This window comes from Coffea eugenioides, chromosome 1 (genome assembly GCF_003713205.1).
Source record: "Coffea eugenioides isolate CCC68of chromosome 1, Ceug_1.0, whole genome shotgun sequence".
Taxonomy (NCBI): domain Eukaryota; kingdom Viridiplantae; phylum Streptophyta; class Magnoliopsida; order Gentianales; family Rubiaceae; genus Coffea; species Coffea eugenioides.
The window spans coordinates 7,762,329-7,784,844 of NC_040035.1; the positions used below are offsets into that span (position 1 = coordinate 7,762,329).

Sequence of the window (22,516 nt, forward strand, 5' to 3'; positions counted from 1 at the left end):
GACTGAATTTGAACTTATTAAAGTCCCCGTTCGCAAAGCTCAGTTGATAAGATTATGTATTTATATAGAATTTGGTTTAGAAAATAAGATTAGTAAGGGTAATTTAGTCCAAGGGTAATATAGTCTTTCTATTATGATGTTAGTATGGCAAATTTGTCAAAAATTTTAAATTAATTAATAGGGGTAAGTCAAAATTTTTAAAATAATGGATAGGGACAAATTAGTCAAAAAAATGTTAATATAATTAGTAGGGCTTAATTAGTCTGTTTATTATCATATTATTATGTGAGAGTATGGTTACAGTTAGTATGAATTTGAATCATTCATAAGGGCAAATTAGTTCAAATATTGTTAGGTTCGTAGTAGGGGCAAATTAGTCAAAAAAACTTCAAAATTAATTAATAGAGGCAAATTAGTCCATTTATATTATATTATCGTGTAGGAGTACGGCTTTATAATTATAAGAGTATAAATTTGTATTTTTTGTTAGGATAAATTAGTTTAAAATTTTATCATTCTATCTGTTAGTCATCTCAAAATGACTAATATCATTTCCCCGATGCAATTATTTTATCCCATGAATAGGGGATTAATTCGGTTAGATGGTTTGTGTAATCCCATGTATAAAATGTAACCGAACATGAGATGACACAGGATAATTAATCCAATCTTGTGTCATTCCATGAAAACGGACCATAAATGCATACGATAAGATTTGGATCAAGTGTTTAAATTATCTGCTAAAGTTCGAATTTCCTCCGCTAAAGCTTTCTTAATTCAGTGGGTGGATGATAATATTTGAAACTTATAGTAGATATACCCTTCCATTTTATGTGCTTGTCCTTTATTCTATTGGCAAAGAATAGAGAAAACTTATAAGTAAATAACTTAGAATAAGTTTTCCATACATTGTTAGTGCACAATTTTTTTTTACACAAACAATTTTAGATCATGCCATATAATATGAATTCAAATATGAAATTCAAATCATGCATATGTGATATACATTCATAACTATTAATATAAAAAAATCACTACACGTGCATAAAAAGTTAATCCAATAACTTTAGGTTCTGAACACAAAACTAGAGATATATCCAGTATTTAGCTATTTGTAAAGCTTTAAATTTTTTTTTGGGAGATAGATGATAGTAGTGTTTGATATTTATAGTGGGTCCATCCATTATATTTTGTGTATTTATCTTTTACTTTAAGAACACAAAATAAGAACATCATAAATCAATTGAAGGTTTTATTGTCTATATAATGATCACACGTCTAATAATAGAGGCCCTGTTGACACATTGTCACGTGACTGCGTCAGAGGGCGATCAACAAAGCTTCATTGCATTTTCAAAGGGCGCCCATGTAGGGGCTAATTTCTTAGAATATGCTTAAAAAAAAAAATTCTGTCAAATGTAGGTCTGGCAAACCTATGATACAAAGCAAATATATACATTGTCACGTGACTGCGTCAGAGGGCGATCAACAAAGCTTCATTGCATTTTCAAAGGGCGCCCATGTAGGGGCTAATTTCTAAGGCGCTAATTTTTTAGAATATATTTTTAAAAAAAAATTTGTCAAATGTAGGTCTGGCAAACCTATGATACAAAGCAAATATTTTTTTAAATCGTTAATTTTTTTTTTAAATTGCAGCCTGCTACCGTGCTGACTGTGCATGGTAGCATGCAGCCTTTTTTCTAATAAAAAAAAAAAAAAGGCTCGCCTGCAATTATCAGGATCAGCCTTTTAAAATCAGGGTTCTCTTGCTGACTATCAGGGTCTGCCTTTTTAAAATCACCTCTCTTGCTGGAATGGCTTAAATCAGAGGCTATGCAATTATTGTGACTGAAATCAAATGATTGAAACACTTACAATTATGCGAAAAGGTGATTTTAATGCAAACAAATACAACAGAATACACACTAAAGAAATAAATGGATAATGAACAATAATTAAAATTTTTTACATTGAATGTGTTTGGATAGTAGATTATTTGGGATAATTTTTTGAAAACAAAATACTTTAGCACTTTTTTAATGTGATGTATGTGCGATAAAAAGGTGATTAAAAATGTGTTAATGATGCAAACAAATAAAATTTTGAGACTAATTCACAAGCCAAACAAACCTGAACTTCATTATTTTAAAAATATTTTTTGATTGTATTATTGACATGTTTTTTAATTATTTTTTTATTTTTAATCAAATTTGTATTTTACGTACATCAAATCACGAAAACTACTGCAACACTATTTTAAAATTTTCTACAAATAATCTACTATAGAAACACAGGTGATATTGTGTAAAAACATTTTATAAGTTGATTACCAATTCATCTTTACAAATTAATTTTTGAGCCAGAAATGGCCAAATTTTAAGTTGCAATATTTCTTGCACCTTGTTCTTGGATTGGCAGCACTGCCATGGTCGAATCCTTGCTCTATTATGCAAGAGATCTGACTTCATTGTGTTTAAATAGTTGGAAATTTAAATTCCACATCTCAAGTACATAATGTTCTCAACTAGTTAAATATTCTCACCAACCAGCTGAATAAGATACATTAGTGAAATAAATGTATAAAATTATCACATACGGATAAAATCTCTTTCTTTTAGCAGTAGTAATTTGAATTTATACGTTTTGGCAGTGGTATAAACCAAAAACTTATTAATAAATAAGAACACATTCCAACCAATTCCCAAAAAATATAATTTTGTTTCAAATTCTAACTAATAACTAATCCTAACATGGAAGTATTGAAAAAACTCATGGTAGCAGGCGTATGCACCAATTCAAAAGGCTGCCTGCTACCGTGCTGACTGTATGCACGGTAGCAGGCTTAGATTTTTTAAAAAAAAAAAATTAGCTACAGGCTACCGTGCATTTAAAAAAAATATTTGCTACCGTGCTGATTAGGCACGTTAGCTATAGTTTTGTACCATGAGGTTGTCAAACCTATATTTGACGGGACTTTTTTTTTGAGGTATATTCTAGGGGTGTAAGGTATAGTATGCATGATGTCTAAATGGTTTGGTGGAAGGAGTTTTCGGTAGAATCAAACTATTATAATTAACAAGATGGTTTGTGTGCTATGGCAAACTACTAAGAATTTTTAACAGTTTTCTTAACTAAGATGGTTTGCATGCTACGGCAACTATCGCTCTTTCTAAATAATTTTCTTGTCTTATTCAAAATACTAATTTAAACTAACTTTGTTTTTTTTATTAATTATTTTCCAAAATTTCTAGATTCTCTATGTAAAAAGTTTACCTTAATTGATTAATTTTTTTTCAACCTTACTGGTTTTGTCATATTTTGTGAGAATCCAGTAAAAAGTAGAAATCATTCCTACTCAAACAAAGAATTTCTCAGTCACTACTTTTTAGTAAGCTTACCTTTCTTTATATTGAAATTATATCTCAATTCTTTCAAGTATGTTCAAATGCATTAAATCACTTTTCGTGTAAATCACCTAAATGGGTACTTTAGACATAGAATAGACTCAGAGGCATTTCGGAATTAATTTATAATTTTAACATATAGACTGAGATAAAACTCATTTACTGAAAAATAATAGAATCTTTGAACAAGCTTTTGCTATTATATTTTCTTTTTAATGAACCATAAATAAACAAGATTAAATGCAGTTGAAATATGAAGCACTTATAATAAACTGTTCAAAGAGGAAAATACTAGATTCTAAATCTTTAGAAAGACGTACAAAATTTCAGTTGATGGCAATATTGCTTGGCTGCTAAATGCTGATTACTGGGTGAATGTTATTTTTTAAAAGAAGTTCTATCCACTACCGGACAAGTACTGTGTCTAATTCAAAACAGGGATGCCTCGAGAGTCGAATCATGAAACTTATGGTCACTTAATTAATTTTTTTTTTTTTTGAAATACACTTAACTAATGTTACAATCAAGTTAATTGTTACGGATGAGGCATTTTAGATAGGTTTTTTCTTTTTTCTTTTTTTTTTTGAATCTAAGTAAGAGATTTTGAATCTAAAACTTCTCATTTTTACTTCCTCCCCCGATACAAACCAACTCATCCCTCCCAGGTCTTTTAGATTGGTTAAAAATTCTTTCACCAAATCCATATGTCTTGTGAATATTAGGGACTCTAACGTTTAATTAGCCCAATTAAAATGGATTGGGTCAAGGTTTATCTAGATCAACTTATTTATCTTTAATGTATTTATATTTTAAATCAGTGATCACTAATAGTAGCATTCATTAATTAACCTCTCGGGTTGAACTGTGAGGCCTCATATTCCCTCCTCTGGTTTTGCAAGAATTAGAGTCACCGTTACAGTGAAATTTTAGTGGTTAGTCATCACCACCAATTACTGGCTGAAATGATTGCATGGTGTAGACATATGGCCTTGTTTGGCAAATAAGTTTTTTGCTAAGTTTGTCTGCTACAAGTTTTTTAAAAACTTTAACTACAGTAATTTTAAAAAACTTCTCAAAATTTTTAAACTATGCACTTCAAAATATTAATAAAAAAAAAACACACTTCAAAATTTTTTTAAAAAACTTCTACAGTAAGTTACAGTAAAGTTTTAGACAAATATTCAAAAAACTCACTTATCAAACGAGGCCATAATATTTCTCTCTCAAACCTTCCCCTTGAGAATTAAGAATTCCAGTCGCCATTGAGAATCGTCACTGAATGTTGCCAGAAAGTAGTCATTGATCGAAATTTGCGACATAATTATACTATTTACAATTAGGATTTAGTTTTTTTTTATGAAATATCATGATTCATTAAAATCTACACTAATATCTGAAATTACATCATTAAACATATATAGTTATAAAAAAATGAAAAATAGAAACTCTAAATCTCAAGAATTAAAATAATATACACGGCAAAGCTCCAAAAAGACCCAAAAGTAGATAAAACATTTATAGGCCCAAAACATAAGTGCATGCCTCTAATTGTCAATATGTTAATTAACTGTTTCAAGTCTATATACTAGGGTGAAATCCGTCAAATAAATTTAAAGAATTCTAAATATGGAAAAATATCTTATAAAAGAAATTTTAAGAAAAACTATATAAAACTTGCTAAAAAATTTTCAAAGTTTAAATTATTGAATAATATGATAAGAGTTTATTAGATTACAATCATGGGTATGATACCAAAAGGAATGGTAGAATTTCCCATGATTATATAATAATTAATTTTCAAATATATAAAAATCATTTGTGGGGTTATACATACACAAAGTAATTATGTCATGTAATTGGGATTGGTATTTGGGCCCAAATTCCCAAATTAGACAAGGAAGTCTTTGGGCCAGGAAGAGCAATAGAAACAGCTGAGAAAGACAAAAACTTTCTTGTCTGTCAAACTCAAGAGATGCGCCTTAGAAGCCCAACTTCACTAGTAGAAATTAACCAGCGAAGCAACCGAAAATAATTCTCTCAATCAACAACCAATATAAACATGAGACTTGGTGGTACTTGAGATGGACTAGCTTTAAATCTTTTTCCACAATGTAGAAGATAAACAAAAACCACATGAGTTTCAAGAAACTCAGGCTATTAGTTTATTGGCACAAGGTAATTTTACACTAACTTAGACATGCATTTGATCAGAGCAAAAGAAAGCTACTTCTTTTATATTTCTAATAATAATAATAGCACAGCCTACTAGCTTTTGATCAGGATCGGATGATCTCATCAAAGCTTGTTCTTGTACCAAAAAACACCCTTGCCTCCTTCATCTGGCTCAACATAAATACACTCTTTAGCCTCCCTCCACATTGCCTTGTAAAATGGAGTGCCATCAAGTTGGTAGTATTCTCCAAGAAGTGGCTTGATTGCTTTGGTTGCCTCCATTGCATGATAATGTGGCATTGTTGAGAAGAGATGGTGAGCCACATGTGTGTCGGTGATGTTATGGAAAACCTTGTTCAGGACGCCGTAGTCTCTGTCAACAGTTGCCAATGCGCCCCTCAGCCAATCCCACTCAGATGAATCATAGTGTGGCAATGAAGGGTGAGTGTGCTGCAGATACGTGATCAAAACAAGGAAGCCATTGACAATAAGCAATGGTACCCCATAGATGCATATCAGCCAGGCTAGCCCTTTAGCCATTGCTACACGGTAAAGCAGATAAGATGTTGCAATGACACCAACATCAGAAATGTAGATTTGAAGCCTCTCGCGATCATTGTAGATTGGGCCATAAGGATCATAATGGCATGCGAAACGGTCGTATGGTCTGCCTGAGACATTGAAAGCCAAGTACAAGGGCCAACCCAGAGTGAGCGTGGTTGTCAGGGTAATGACTCTGCCTGGAGGATTGTTCAAGTACTTGGAATACCATGCCATCTTGGATTTTGGCTTTGGTACAAAGACTTCATCACGTTCGAGCGATCCAGTGTTGGAGTGGTGGCGACGGTGGCTGTACTTCCACGAGAAGTAGGGGACCAGAAGCGCAGAGTGGAGGATAAGACCGACTGTGTCATCCACCCATTGGTAGTCACTGAATGCATGGTGACCGCACTCGTGGGCGATGACCCAAACTCCAGTGCAAACGCATCCCTGGAAAATCCAATACACAGGCCAGGCAAGGTAGTTGTATGGAGAAGGAAGGAGATGAAAGTAAGTTGTGGCAATGTAGTAGAACAGAGAGACCAAGGTCAGGTCATAAACAACATAGGAGAATGAGCGAAGGAGCGATCTCTTGAAGCAGTGAGGTGGGATGGCTTTCTTGATATCACCAACGGTAAACGGAGGCTTTGAGTATGGGACTCTTTCGAGGGGGTTTTTCTTGTCTTCAGTCTTGGTTGTTGCAGCAGACATGCGGCCTCCGGCTCCCATTGCTGATACAATGCCCTATCTGCTTAATAACCACACCTGAAAATGGACAATGTGGATGATTACATAGCAGAGAAGCTTGAAGGAATGATTACATACTTTTTACAAACATTCTTTGCTTACAGTTTATTACAATCAAATCACTTCAATTATCTTTGTGCTAAATAGAACATCAAGACGATTAGTCATTAGACAGGTTCGTGGGGATATGGTCAAGGAAAACTAGTTACCACAGATTTATTGAATGGTCTAGGCAAAATTTCCATGTGACCAGAGTATTAAAAGAATAGATTCTGAGACAGAGTATAGTATTTAATCAGAATATTAGTACTTTCTTCTATTTTAATCTCTGTAGCTTCTCTTTTCCTTATCTGTGGCAAATCCAAGAAAGTGACAAATTCATTGAATGGCTCATGGAGTAAAAAATCTTATTGTGTTGATCTATCCCTTGGGCAGAGATTCATACTGGTGGCCACTAAAATTTTCCTCAATCTTCTACCTTATAACTTCTTCTGGTGCAAAGACTGTCATCCATAAATAGCAGTTTTAAGGACCCTTCTTCTATCAAAAACTAAAGGACCATACATGCCAAAAGGGATCAGGGACCACCAATGTTAATGATGCTGTCAGATAATGTACCAGGAATTCCACCAATCATGTTTTAATAGGATCTAAGAAATCTATTGCCCATCAAGAAGACACACTAGTACTAGGCCAGCCCTAAGTCCCTAACTGAACTCTTTCTTTCCTGTGGGACACATCTTAGCACATCAGAGACTCAGCAGTGACCATACATTTCAACATCTCTTCATTTCAGCCTGGAGAAAGACATGCTCATTCTTTCCAGCTAATGACAGTGCAAATGAGAAGATTTCTATTGTCTGGTCTAAAAATAATTGCGTAATTGAAGCACATTCTCTATAATGGCTGTGAGCTAAGGCAGCCAAGATGTCAAAATCAATCCAATAAGCAAAAGTCAAGAATTTATACAAAAAGTTTTCTTCTATAATTACTGTCTATGAACAAAATACAGAACAAGCGTAATTGTCATTCGGGATGGGTATAAGCAATCTCTCAACACTTCTTTTCAGTAAAAAAACGTAATGTACCTAATCATAGGTAAATAATGATCTGATGTTTTCGATGAATTTAATTTCATGAGAACAAATGAACCTAAGGGTGTTCATCAAATGTTAAAAAACCAAATTCAATTCCAAATAGTGTTCATTAGAGTTAGGTAAGCAAGATGCATGATAAACATGCAAGAACTCAATGAAAAGTTAAATAAATTGCAAAAATTTAACACAGTGACTTATGATACGATCAATTCTAACATCAAATCAGATAGAAAAATGGTGCAGTCTGCCTGTAATACAGCATGAAAGTCAAAATCTTCAGCTTACAGATAGAACTTCACACTATTTAATCCAAAACAACTCGGTTGGCTTGACTGCATTTAATACAAAGATATTAACACATGAGTATTGACCTCCAATCTACTAAAAAAATCATAGTCCTGCATTACTATGCCTATAAGTTTGAGTATAAAGTCTGTCCACGCTAAAGATCTAACATAAGAAAAATCAAGACGGAGTGGATTTAGAATTTTCCTCACACGTACCATGACTATTACACGCAAAAGATTTTCCTACACGGCCAATACAAATATTACAAGTTAATACCTCAATCATCTGGCAAGAACTCCATTCTTTATTAATTTCACATAGAATTTGGACCATTTCATGTTTCAAAGCCGCCCAAGATTGATTTTCTACCAACAAATGCCTACTTCCATTTTTTTTTCTTCCAAATATGGTTCGTGTGTCAGAGATGACAAAGATGAATTATTTGGCCTGCACGAATCAGATTATGAATATATACAAGACAAGGTAGCCATAAGTGCCCAAGAATGGACCCTTGTGACATAGGTACCACATCAGACTTCATCAAAGAATTGTTTAAAATTTAGTTCAATTCAATGTTTGCCTAAAGTATCGTAGTAAATCCCATAGACAAATCGTGTACGGTTGAAATTTTTGCCCCTTGAGACTACTCAAATCTCAAAAGGGGCTGTTGAATCTGGACATATTCTTCCATCGCCTGAAAGACTAATGAATGGTTTTTTCAAGCTACAGTTGAAAATGTGCTTTTCATTTTGTTAATGGTTTTTCCAAGCTACACTTGATTCAAACGTGCTTTTCATTTTTTTTTCTATGCATAGATAGTAACGAAATTCATCAAAACATTAAACGAGGGTTATCTTTTATCTTTTCAAAGCAATAATAATTAATTGACCCCATCACCCAACTTTTTGGCTGCAATAATACAGATATTCCCCTGTATTAATAATTAATTTGGTCAATGAATCCTCCCTTTCTTCTGGAAAAGGGAAATTACACTAGTGACAAATCCTAAAAGGGGTTCGTTATGCCTTTTGATCAATTTCTTTTGTCTTAGCACATGACAGGAGAAAAAAAAAAAGCTTATCAGAAAGAAGGGAAAATCTTGTGTAATAGCATAATTTGTAGGAGATTTTAATAAGGTTGATTATGGCATTGGAAAAATGTATACAAAGACTTAACATTTCGAATGATGAATGTTAAATTCATTTATAATTCCTCCATCTCATATATTTTTAACTTTTTACTATCTTTTTTTTTTTTACCCTTCACTGGAAAAATAAAAAATGAAAAGCAATAATAGCTTTGAGCTAACAGCCAAAAAGGGTGTTTAGATTTCTATAATATTATATGCATAAAAATCTAAAGCACAACAAACTTCTATTCAATTTGCTCGGTAAACAAAAAAGCAAACTTAACCGCAATTTCTGCTTCAGTCATTAAAAAAGATAAAGAAAAAAGAATCCTTCTTTCCAAAGCAAAAGGACCCACATGCAACTTACACAAATCAAACAATAAATCATCACAATCCCAACATCCATTCATAAACAAGCAACACAACTTCCAAAGCACAAAAAAAAAACAATAAAAAATAATAAGAAAAAAAATCATAAAACCCCAACAACCATAGACGTGTAATATTACAAATAGTAAAGTACATTCTTGCCCCTCCCCCCCGCTTCTCTCTCCCAAAAAAAAAAAAGATGGAAAATGATGACAATAATGTAGCCAGCAATTTTAACTTTTGTTTCACTTTTCTATCAGCCAGCTGCAAGAAAAACAGCCAGAAAACCGTCACAGTTTCATTTTCAAACATGTCGTTTTCCATTCCATTGTTTTGCCGTCCAACACTTCTGAATATTCAAATTCACATGCATTCATACAAACATATACTAAAAATCAGCCTGCATGTTTCTGTTTGAGTTGAAATGTATTCATAAGTATGAAAATTTCCAAAAAAGCTGCACAGATTCATAGCCACTACAAAATATATAAGTGATAAAGGGGGGAAGAATTAAAAAACAAAAAAAGAAGAAAGAAAGAAAGATTCTTGAATCAGATGAATTTTCTTCTTTAAACAAAAAAAAAAGGAAATTATCTAAATTTAGAGATCCACCCATGAAGGAGGTAATGCAGATAAAAGTATTAATTATCTAATGAAAGAGTAATTATTTGACATGCATATTAAAAAAAATCACTGCAAAAAATCAAGAAGGTGCATTTATTCATCAATAAATGAATATCTACACACATTATAGATAAGAAAACAAAAAAAAAAAGTACCTCAAAAGCGCTTCTTGAGAGAACGCTTTCGCTTGAAAGCTTCTGCCCTCTTGCCTTCTTCTTCTTCCTGTGAAGAGAACAAAAGAAACAGAAAAGAGAAAGAAAGAGAGAGGCTTTTGTTTTTCTGAGTTTTTCTCGTTCACCTGAGGCTCTTAATATAAAGGCTGGAGGAGTGGGGCCCACTCCATGCATGCTTTGAACGCAACGGACAAGATTTGATTGGGTTGAGATACCACGTGGCTCCATGGACGGCTGAGATTTGGAAGAGTTTGGTCTTTGGTGGGTGTGGTATAGAGGATTGAGATTTTGGGCTGAGTGTGAATTGACGAAAATGGGTTTGCATGGAATAAATGAGACAGAGAGATATTAGCTAGCCGTACACTCGTCGGGGCGAAATGGGCAAGTGGCGAAGCAATGGTTTTCACACGTGACTGCTTAATTGCATGCCTTGGAACACGTGTGCCACCTCGTTAGGAGAGTAAAAAGAGCATTCGCCATATTTGGCAGAATATTTCCTTCCACACAAAGTATCTAATTACTAGTTTTTTTAACTTTTATTCTTTTATTCTCTTAATTATTCTTTAGTTTTCATAGCATCTTCTCTTTGGATTTGTTTTCTTGTATCTTCCAAAATTGTATGAGTTAACTTTTATGTGATAGTGAATTTGGAAGGCCTTTTTTTTTTTTTTTTTGCTTTTTGGAAAGGAAATTACTAATGGAATTTTGAATTTTTATCATGTCACTCCCACTATCTCATTTATTGTATAATATCAATCTAAAAAATTATATGAGAAAGAGAATAATGAAAATGCTAAGAAAAGTGAAGTGTCATTAATTATTGTTATTTGGGGAAAATTAAAAATTTATGTATTTTGTAATATTTCTTGATTAAAGGTAAAGCTATGAGTTGCAATGAGTTAATGGAGTATGATTTAAATTACAAAAATAAATTAAAAATGGTCCACTTTCTTAATTTTTGAAATTTCATATTTGTGTTTATCGTTTAGAAATATCTCGATTTTAAATCCCTTTTTATACGTAAACTCTTTCAACAAATGAATTATATTGGAGAGAGAGAGAGGAAACACACATAAAAGTTGGACTGCAATTTGGCCAAGAATTTTTTCCTTTTTTTTGAGAAATTTGCCGAGAAGATTTAATAGATCTATCTGGTGACGAGCTTTTCTGTTGTACTATACTGGATGCTCCATTTTTTCCACCGCAACCTTGTCTAATAAAACGACAATGGGGATTTTAGCAACAACCGCAGGTAGGAGATGGCCTCAGTGATGCCGACAGCAACAACCTCGTCTAGTGAAACGACAATACTTTTTTTTTTTTTTTATTAAGGTACCAAAATTACCTCCCTCGAATCAAATCAATTAACCTAAGTATTAGTGGTAATCTAGTCATGATTGATGTGCCAATGAAAAATTTTGTCTCTGGCATTATACGAGAAGAGTGCTCCGAGGGGATTTTTATGTTGGTGGGGGATAAGCTTTTTTCTCCTCCTCCGTTAATTATCATTGGATAATTTCTTTTTCGATAAAAAATGATTGTGGTAGGATTGTTTCAACAAAAAAAAAAAAAAAAAGTATGTGGTGGGAAAAGAGCAATAGTTGATTCCACAAAATAAAGTGTGTCCTTTTTACAAGGCACAATTAGAAAGTAGAATAATTCATTATGTAAGAAAGGTAATTGATCTCAAAATGTTGGAGCTCACAAAGTTACAATTGGTGGTTAAGTAACAAACATTTTAGTTTCTTTTTTATTTTCTATTTAAAGAGAGTTGGGACATTCAAATTTTATTTTCTTTTTTTTTTCTATTTAAAGAGAGTTGTGAAACAGCATTGTGGCTAGGGCTTCTTCCCTAAATAATCCGATGTTTATTGGAAATTTCAAAATTAGATGAAACTTTTGAATTCTTTCCAAAATAATGATTTCGTTAATTAAACTGATGACTTCAAAGTCACCTTTTCAGATGATGATTTTAAAGTCGCTATTTAAGATAGTAGATGGCAACTTTAAGTGAGTTTACAACAAGCAAACTAAAGATTGATGGTGACTAAAAATTGGTGGATTTATTTCACATTAGCTATGAACGAGGCAAAGTATTTGAATTTGATTATAAATGTGAGATAAGCAACTAATAAGCCGTAATTGGTGTTAATGATGGGGCAAAATATATATATATATATATATAGAGTTTAGTGGGAAAAATGTTAGAGGCCCAAGTTTAAGGGAGCAAAGTGATACAGCAAGTTGGAATAATTTTTGGAGCAAGAATGAAGGCGCGACGTCCAGGGAAGCTGATTGGCGGGATCCCCCTACAGGCCCTTCGGGGTTCGGTTCCGTGGTTGTAGTCCCAGTTGGGGGAGAGCCACGTCCAGGGATCGAGTCCCCGGGTTTACCTGATCGGTGATGTTGGGCAGCCTCTCCCGGCCACGCAGTGGAATTAGTTGGATCGTATGATAACCAGTCCACGGACCCAGATACCCACTGTGTTGAAAAAAAAAAAAGAATGAAGGCGCGACGGGTTGCAAGAGGCTGGTAAACTAATAGAAGTTGTTAAGCTAATAGCATAATTGGATAGTTGAAATTGATATCTAGAAGATTTCCTTCATTATAGCGTGCCCACGCCTCATATCGAGAAGCCTATCCAATTGATCAAAGCATTCCCTTCGGAGCCTTCTACCTGAAACGAAGTTTAGCATTCTTTTTTTTTTTTTTTTTTTTTATACTACTTTTTCTCCTTTTGCTTTAGGAAACCTTAGGCTTTCTTTAGCAATATTTTATCATTTTTGCCAAACTTTGTTGGGTTTCACTAATAAAAGTGAGAGTTTTCTCTCATTCTTCGAATCTTTGATTAGAATTCAAGAAATTATTTGAATGACTTTGTCTTTTGGATTACACTTCGCGTATCACAAAGTGTAATTAACCTTTTGTTTATAAGATTGCATACAATTCTAATTTATGGGATCAATTCAACAATTTACAAATTATCAACAATGAAACTGACTTACCTGGTGGTGTGAACACTAACATAAAGTTAAATTAAATTCACAAATCGTGAGATTTGAATTCAAAATCTCTAATTCACAGACTAACTATTGTAAATAATGAATCGTCCATGTCTAAAAAGTGATCCAATTCTTGGTATCCACATTGCACACAATGCAAAAGAGACTATATTCCCTAGTGTATTGTATAACTTCTATAGAATAGTATGCTTAATTCTGAGAGCCAAATGGGGGGAGAAAATATAAAACGAAAAAAATTAATACAACAGTTGTTTAAAGTTACCCAATGTTTTCCACATGTATGACATGTTTCTCAAGTTTTAGCATGTAGCAGTACCAATTTGGACCTATGTGCAGCAAAAGCTTTCCCATATAGACATGATCACATTATCATAGTTCATGGTCGTAAAAGATTATTGTCATTTCCACAAAATAGACCTGTCATGATGTTGACAATCTAAAACTGTGATTACCATGAAATTAATGTTATGGTACAACGTTAGCTTTTAGGGTTAAAGTCATTATTATGACTATGTTCAATAATCAATGATAATTAACATTTGCTGTCCTGATGACTCACTTGATGAATCAGATTTTTTTCTTTTTCTTTTTTGGTTTAATATTTGCTCTCCGTGTTTAGCCTAAAGACGTTGACTATGAGAAAAAATTAGTAATAATTGAGTTCTCGGAGACAATAGTATGATATCATAAAAAAGTCCAGACCCATGTCGTAGTTCCAAACATTGTTCGTTTCACCATCTTATGAAAAACCCAAAAAGTTTTGGGATCCAAATCCTTACTAGGAGATCCATTTGGATTTGCTAACATTCAACAGCCCACTAACAAAACCCCAAAGTAGCGGCTCTATGCGGATTAGTTATTTTTAGAGCAGTTTTTTAAAAGTTTTATTGGAACATTATATATTTCAAAAACTTTTCTACTGTAGATGGTTCATTTCGACTAACTGTTTTCGAGAATGTATTTTGAAATGTTTTTAAAATCTAAAATTTTATTAGGATATTTTAAAGATTTGTCACAAATTTTTCTACAACAACCACCCCTCCCCTCTTCAATCTTTCATTACTATCACTCTCTCCTTCCTCTCTTCTCCTTTCTCCTTTCTCTCCCTACCCCTCATTCCTTCCTCCTCTTCCCTTTTTCTCTTCCTCTCCTCTCCTTGTTCCTCTCCTCCCATTCTTCCTCCTTCTCCGTTCTCTAATATTGTCATTAATTGGATTTAAATAGGACAAATTTGAAAGTTTAGGATACAAAGTGTCCAAAATTGAGAGCATAGAGTACAAATTATTCAAAATTAAAATTTAAGGTGTAAAATAAAAAAGTAGTACAAATTTAGAGGTGCAAAGTAGAGTTGGTCCAAAGATTAAATGACTTCAGGCGCAAGGGAAACTCTAAGAAAACGTTTATCAAGTAAAAGAAAAAACAAACAATTTGACCATCTTACTAGAAACAAATTAAAACTATATGACGAAATTTCTATCAGGGGACAACAATGAGCGGAATGACTTTTCTTAAAGATCAAAAAGAAAAACTCAAGTGGGAATTCGATCTAGTGGGATTTTGCATGAATCCCTAGTCATTTATTATTTTGCAGGAAAAGAAAGTGTATGTACGCGATAAAATTTCAAGTTTGCAGAAACGAGAAATATACACGACAAATATGTGATATATAAATTTAAGACAAATATGTGAGTACAATGTCTGGGGTTTTCTCGAACTTGTGGAGAGTTTCCCTCGATTCGTCTCCTCGAACGCCAATCCAAGGGCTTCGCGAAACCCTTGGATCCACCACCGATTCCTTCAAATCTTGATATGGAAGATTTGAAGGACTTGAAAATATTTGGAGGCTCAAGCCTTGATATATGGAAGACTTGAAGAGCTTGAAGACCCAGACCTTCGTAACTTGGAACTTCACCACTTGAGTGTATGAGATGCCTCCTGGTGTGTGTCTCTGTATGTCTTTAATTTGGTTGAGAGACCCCTATTTATAGTTGTAGCAAGAGGTAGAGGTTGAAGACTTGTGTACCACTTTACTTGTCTTGCAAGATGTGCAGTCATATTAGGACTGTGTCAGTCAGATATTATCTCTTCATTTTATATTTATTAATAAAGAGATAAGTAATTCATCGATTGGCCAAACTCGTGGGGACACGTGACGTGGCGCCGTTTGACTGGTCAAGCTATCGCAGTATATAAGAAATATACTTGGATTAAACAACTCTAAATATTATCCCTTTAATAAGAAATAAATATTTAGATATTTATCCAATAGACATGTGACATGATATGATTTGGTTGGTGGAGATATCCCTACAATTTGAATTGATTTGGAACACCTCAACTTGACACGTGGCCAAATATAATTGGCCATTTAATAACCAACTTTTCTAGGTGTACATGACATATGATAATATCCGATTGGATGAAAATAAACCATAAAAATGATTTATAGACCAATGGTAATTTTTTAGAATTTAATTAAAATTCCATTGTCTAAAGTGTACAATTAGAAAAATGGATACAATTAATTAAAAACTAACAACCATAAAAAAAGATTACAGAGTTGTATTGAAGAGACCATCTTTTTTTGGGTAGGTATGAAGAGACCATCTTTTCTAATATCTAGTGACTTAATTACAGATTAAAACGATAGGGTTTCTTGTTGAAAGCGATTCTTTTTCTCCCCTAGAAAGTTTAGAGTCTTTCTTGAACAAAAAAAAAAGCAATATTTTCAAAAAATAAACAAATAACGAAATAAGTGAATGATGAAAAGTGCAAGAGGGAAAAAAAATCAAGATCTGTTTAATTTTTGGCTGCTATTCATTTGAAATTGGGCTATCGTTGTTTTAAGTCTTTAAGTTTATAGTTCTTGCCATTGGTTTCTCGTTTGACTTGTAGCTGAAACATGGTGCATTGGCAATAACACGTGTAATTTTTTAGAATAATAGCGTGACATTTTTTGTGATGTAATGTATGTAAAATAGAATAGTTGAATAGAAAAAAAATAAAAAAATGGTTAGAAACCAAAACAGAAATTCCAAAAAATGAACTGTACAAGTTTGCCAAAGTTTCAATTCGCTATACTTCTGTCCCTTGCAATTTCTGTGCGAAATTTTTGAAACTTACTTCATCTATGTTTTGCTAAAATCGCAAAAGGATAAAATGAGAACGTTGTCATCATTTTGGAAAATCTAAGAAAGTACATCAAATATTTCTCACAGAGCTAAATGATGGAATTAACCAATACAAATATTGGCACAAGTGTATCTAAGTAGGGGTGCAAACGAATCGAGTCGAATTGAATTTTATCCTAATCAAGTTGAGTCGAATCGAATTTTACCCTAATCAAGTCGAGTCTTAACTTAACTTTATAAAACTTGAACTCGATCTCGATCTCGAACTCGACGAGTTCAAAATGTCAAGATTGAGCTCGAGTTAGAGCTTAACAAAATAAAAATATAATTATTTTATTTTTTAAAAATGAATAAAATAATAATTTTTCTTAACAAATAATAAAATATTAGGGATATATATGTAATTTTACTATTAAAATAAAAATAAATAAATATATATATATAATCGAGTTCGCGAGCCGCTTGCGAGCTAACGAACTTGATATTTTTTACTCAAGTTCGAGTTCGAGTTCAACTTCATCAGCTTGAACTCGACTCGAGCTGGATTTTTGAACTTTTCTTATCATTTGTTGTTTTCTTGGAAAGAAAAGAAGGGAGAGTGCCAAGTAGTTGCAGCTCAATTGGCCTGAACTTATTGATAAGGATGTGCAACTAATTCGAATTCAATAATTTGGAAGTCTAAATTCGAAATTTTTCAAAAATTTGGCAACAGAATTATTGACTGAATTTGATTTTGAATTCACCAGTTCCAAATTTGAATTCGATTCTGAATTCAATTCGGAATTCGGTAAATTTCGAATTCACCATATTCGAAAACCTTTTTTTCCTTCTTTGTTAGATGTATTGTTATATAATATAAATTTTATGTTACATATATTATAAAAAATATTATTTTATATATAAATATATATTATAAAACGAAATCAAAATAAAAAATTTCTATTTCTATTTCCGATTTTGAATTATGAATTCAAAATCGAAAATTCTAATTTCAAAACTCCGTTACCGAATATAATTCGAAATCGAAAATTTCGATTTCAAAAACTCCGTTACCGAATATGAATCAAATTTGCATAATTCGAATTGGAAATTCCAAATTACCAATTTCGAAAATTTCGAATTCAATTTGAATTCGATTGGTAAATTGGAACTTTTCGATTTTGCACACTCCTACTTATTGAGTTCTACTATCAAGTAAAGTGCCGTTTAGGTGATTTGTACGAATCACTGTAGTTGGCTAATGCATTGTAATATGTTTTCACATTAACATGGGATGAGTTTACATTGTCTTGGGCTAACAGTTAAGGTTGAAATCTTGGGATTTAGAAATTTTAGGATTCAAGTCTCCCTTCCCCTGTGCCCTTCTCGAATCTTATTCCTTTCCTGTTAGACAAAAATTTAAAAAACAAAAAAAGGCTGAGCTTATCATATATATATATATAATAAAGTTGTATTTTCATTCTTATCCTTTCATGTTTTCTCTTTCATACGTGGCTTAACGAGATATCAAGTAGTTTCCTACATGGCTTGCTCCTTTTTTGTTTGGATTTACGTCAATTCTTATTTCCTATAAAAATTCTTAATATTGTATGATTCTTATTTCCTACCCAAAAAAGGAACTGAAAAGTAATACGATATAAATAAAAGAGACATAAATATCTCTATTAGATATATCTCCAAATTCATGCCAATAATTTGTGTACTACATAAGGAACCAAAATAAATAAGAATTGTTATCACTACAAAAAGTAGAAAAGTAACTAATTTCAATTAATAAATCATCTTTTCTTCAAAAAAAAAAGTTATTTGGACGATTGTGGTTTTATTTCCTATAAGAATTCTTAATATTATAGGATTTTTATTTCCTACCCAAAGTTATGTACTTTAAGCAACTTAAATCAAGATAAACCTACTTTTAATGTTCTTATTATTATCTCTTTATATCCTTATCAATTCTTATTTCTTATGCCTACACTACATATAGCCTCTAATATATTGATTTCAAACATCAAATTCATGGTTAGGTATTTTCATTGCAAGCGATTGGCACATTAAAGTATCAATTTTGGATTTCCACTCCTTTTGATTGTCAGGTACATCTTCTTTCAATATATATATTTTTTAAAAGGCATGTTGATCTTCAATTGTAAGAGTTTAGTAACATATCTTGAATTTTGTTTTTTTTTTGTTTTATTTTCTGTTTGTTTGTATGAAGACATAGGATTTAAACAAGTACTTTCATCGTTATTTTTGTAAGATTCTTGCTAACATGTTTGTTAATTAATTTTTGTGATCATATGCTAAGATGTTTGTTAATTTGTCTTTAGGAAAAACAACCAAAAATAAAAGACACTGGAAAGTAATGCGATATAAATACAAGAGACATAAATATCTCTATTAGATATATCTGCAAATTCATTAGTTAATTAAAAGACTCTGGCCGTTTATTTAATTAATTCACTTGAGAATATTCATCCACTTGAGAATGCTTTCATAAGGTTTTTTAAAAAATATCCAGCCTTATGTCTTACCAACATAGTTTAAATAGAAGAGAGGTCAGGAACCTGATCACTTAAACAACATGAACTTCCGGAAACTATTGGCTATATACACTTATAGTCTATGCTTCATAAATAGCGCCATGAAAGTGCTTTGCAGAATACATCAATTTCTTGCTCCCATAATCAAGAAGTTTAAAAACAAATTCTATCTACATTCAGAATATTAGCTACCATTATCAATGCTGTCAGTAGTCGACATCCAAGGAGTATTCTCAAATATTGTCAGTAGTCGACATCCAAGGCCCTGTATTGTAAGAAAAATATGGAGTATCCTAAATTGTGTAATGCTTGCAATCAAAATGTGGAGTATCCTAAATTGAGGTATGTCGTAGGTGTTAACTTTTTTATCATTTTAATTGCTACAATATCTACATAAACATAACTTTTAGAATATGTGTATTTATACAGGTATATGTTAAAAGTCTTGGCAAGTGATGCAACCAGTAGTGTTTGGTTTGTTATATTTGATCAAAAGACTGAAAGAATAATAGAACACAAACTTTCTTTTGTTCTTGAAGAATTTAACAAGGTAAACTTATATCTAATTTTTTAAAATATTTTTAATAATAGTAGACAATCCGACACTTATCTCAGCCGTTGAATATTCTAACAAAAAAAAATCTATTATGCATTCATTTCCAGGAAGGATTTAGCAATGAAATTGTATCATTAATTATAAATAAGATCACGTGGAAACCTTTTTGTATTCCAAATCAAGTTGAACAATTATAATCTGGAACAAGGTAGTAATAGATTTATAGTGACTAAATAGTTCCACTGTGATTTTGGGAGGGAAACGCATTTCATGCTTTCACAGGTAATGTACAATAAATTTCTCTTATGTTTCACATACTATATCTCACATAATATTTTTACCTTTAATTTTGATAAATCATTATCAGATTGGCATAATCGACAACCAATACCAACCTAAAGTATCTTCTTTTCAGATCCCAATTAGTACAACAGATGATTCTAATCAACAGTATTTCAATATAGTTCATATGAATCATTCATCAGAGGGTTCAACAAAAACTACAGAGAAAGGGAATCCTCATAAAAAGATTTGCATGAGAAGGTAGATTTAATATACTATTTTATTTTCTTAAATTATAATCTTTACATATTGTTATACATAACCTTGAATGCGATAAATCATTTATTTTTTTATACTTTGTTATCCTACTTTGCTATCATGCAGTGATAATGAAAAATCAATAAATGCTGAATTGCACGGACAAATCGAGAAGAATGTTCAAACAGAAGAAAAACAAAAACAAGTTTCTGAAGAGTAGAATATTATTTGATACTATGTACTGCACTTTTTATTTATTGTCAAATTTTTGAATGTTATGATATTGTTGAATGTTATTTTTTTCATTTTTGAAATATTATTCACTGAATTAGATGTTCAAATTTATATTATAATAATACTTTGTATTACAATGCGCACATAGTAATATACTTAAAACAAGTTATAATAGATTATACATTAAATTTGTATTTTATATCAATATTTTTATAAAATTGACTAAATAGTTTATTTTTTTTCTATGATTCCCGTTCAATGAACGGTACTGAGGATGCTCACCTCGGCGCCCCTCACAGAGCCGAGGCGATCTCATTTCGTCCTTCATACAAGCGCGATCATGTCCTGGGCACGACCCCTAAGTTCAGCCGAATCTCTGGCTGAACTGCTTGTATGACCTCTAGACTCCCACCTCGGCTACACGCGGGTGATGTCACCATGTCTGACATCGCACAGAACCAGTACTTTATCTGAAAAGCACCTGATGCTCCTAATGGTTGCTGCGCAGGACTCCCTGTCATCATGTCCAGACGGTTACAGTGTTAGAATCAGACTTCCTGGCAGGGAACAGAGCCGTAATGGCCAGGACTTGGGTCCCACTAGCATGAGCCCTCCGTCCTGTCTTCCATTCCTTCCCTATAAATACCCCTCATGAGCTCTCAACAAGTAAGCATACTGTTCATTCATACACGCTACTGTTTTCTCTCGTTCTCTCAATATACTAACTTGATCGTCGGAATAATCCCAGGAGAGAAGCCCCGCCATCCACTTCGGACAAGCGAACCATTACATTTCACTTGAGAGATGACTGATATAGGTCGGTTCAGTTACCCACCAAAAATCACCTCCTCAATTGGCGTCGTCTGTGGGAACGAGGTTACTACTGAAATGAGATCCATGTGCTCCAGAAGCGGGAGAGTCCCCTCAACCGGGGTTGGGCAAGCCTCGGGAGCTCAGCAAGGTCACATCTCCGAGGAACAAGGGTCCCCAAGAATCTAGCCCACCAACGAAGACGCTATCGTCAAGATGGCCGAGTTCGTAGCGAACAATCCCAATATTTTCGAAGAACTAGGGAGGTACTTCAAGAGGCAAGGGAAAGAAAAAGTCGAATCCTCCAAGAGGAGATCAACGAAATCACCTGAAGTACCCTCAGGTGAGGACTCTGATGAGAGGTATCTCTCTCGGAGTACCACCAGGCGTGCCTCCTCCAAGGTGACCTCCAAAATTGCATTTATTTTCCCGGCGTTTTCCCGAGATTTACAGGGAAGACGAGTTGAAGACCCACCTCGGCGCCCTGGAGGCTTAGCAGCCGACTACATGAGAGTTCCGCCCTTCACTAATGACATCAATGGGGAAATGATACCCCCTAATTTTAAGCTCCCAGCCTTGCATCCCTACGATGGCCGAGGTGATCCCGAGGATCACCTCCGCGCCTTCATCTCCGCATTCCGTCTCTACTGCGTCCCCGACGCTTGATTTGTCGAGCTTTCCCCATTTTTTTACAAGGGACAGTTCGAAAATGGTTCTGGGGTTTAGAACCGAGGAGCATTTCCTCACTCGACGAGTTGATAGACAGGTTCATCCACCACTTTGTATCGTCTCGCCCAATGACAAAGACCTCAGCCTACCTCTTGAACCTGCAGCAGGCTCCCAGCGAGTCACTGCGCTCGTATGTACAAAGGTTCAATGAGGAAAATGTGCAGATACCCGATCAAAATGAGCAAGTAACCATAGTTGCTTTCACCAACGGGTTGATCGCGGGGGTCTTCCATACCGAGATACATCGGAACTACCCCCGAACACTTCGGAAACTTTGGGAACGGGTAGACAAATCCGAAAAAAGGATCTAAACCGCATGAAACCGGAAGCCCAAGCAGCATGTACCGGGCAAGGGCCCTGGAGGAAAAAAGAGGTCGACCGAATCGAACAAGGTCCCAGTGGCTTGTCAA

The 22,516-nt window shown here is 33.5% G+C and overlaps 1 protein-coding gene across 2 annotated transcripts; it reads right to left on the bottom strand.

The window, feature by feature from the left end:
- Positions 1-5,460: 5,460 nt before the first annotated feature.
- LOC113752341 (delta(12)-acyl-lipid-desaturase-like) lies at positions 5,461-10,638 on the bottom strand. Of its 2 annotated transcripts, none has more exons than XM_027296460.1 (2): positions 10,526-10,638; positions 5,461-6,881 (listed from the first exon to the last, which is right to left on the bottom strand). In XM_027296460.1, exon 2 carries the CDS (start codon positions 6,843-6,845, stop codon positions 5,700-5,702), a length of 1,146 nt encoding a protein of 381 aa, XP_027152261.1. In that variant the 5' UTR covers positions 6,846-6,881; positions 10,526-10,638; the 3' UTR covers positions 5,461-5,699. The 2 variants fall into 2 exon arrangements, with proteins under 2 accessions (XP_027152261.1, XP_027152267.1); XM_027296466.1 differs by lacking the exon at positions 10,526-10,638 and adding an exon at positions 6,966-7,104.
- Positions 10,639-22,516: the final 11,878 nt, after the last annotated feature.

Excerpts from the sequence above, each read along its gene's own strand:
- LOC113752341 (XM_027296460.1), bottom strand. The coding sequence starts at position 6,845 with ATGGGAGCCGGAGGCCGCATGTCTGCTGCAACAACCAAGACTGAAGAC.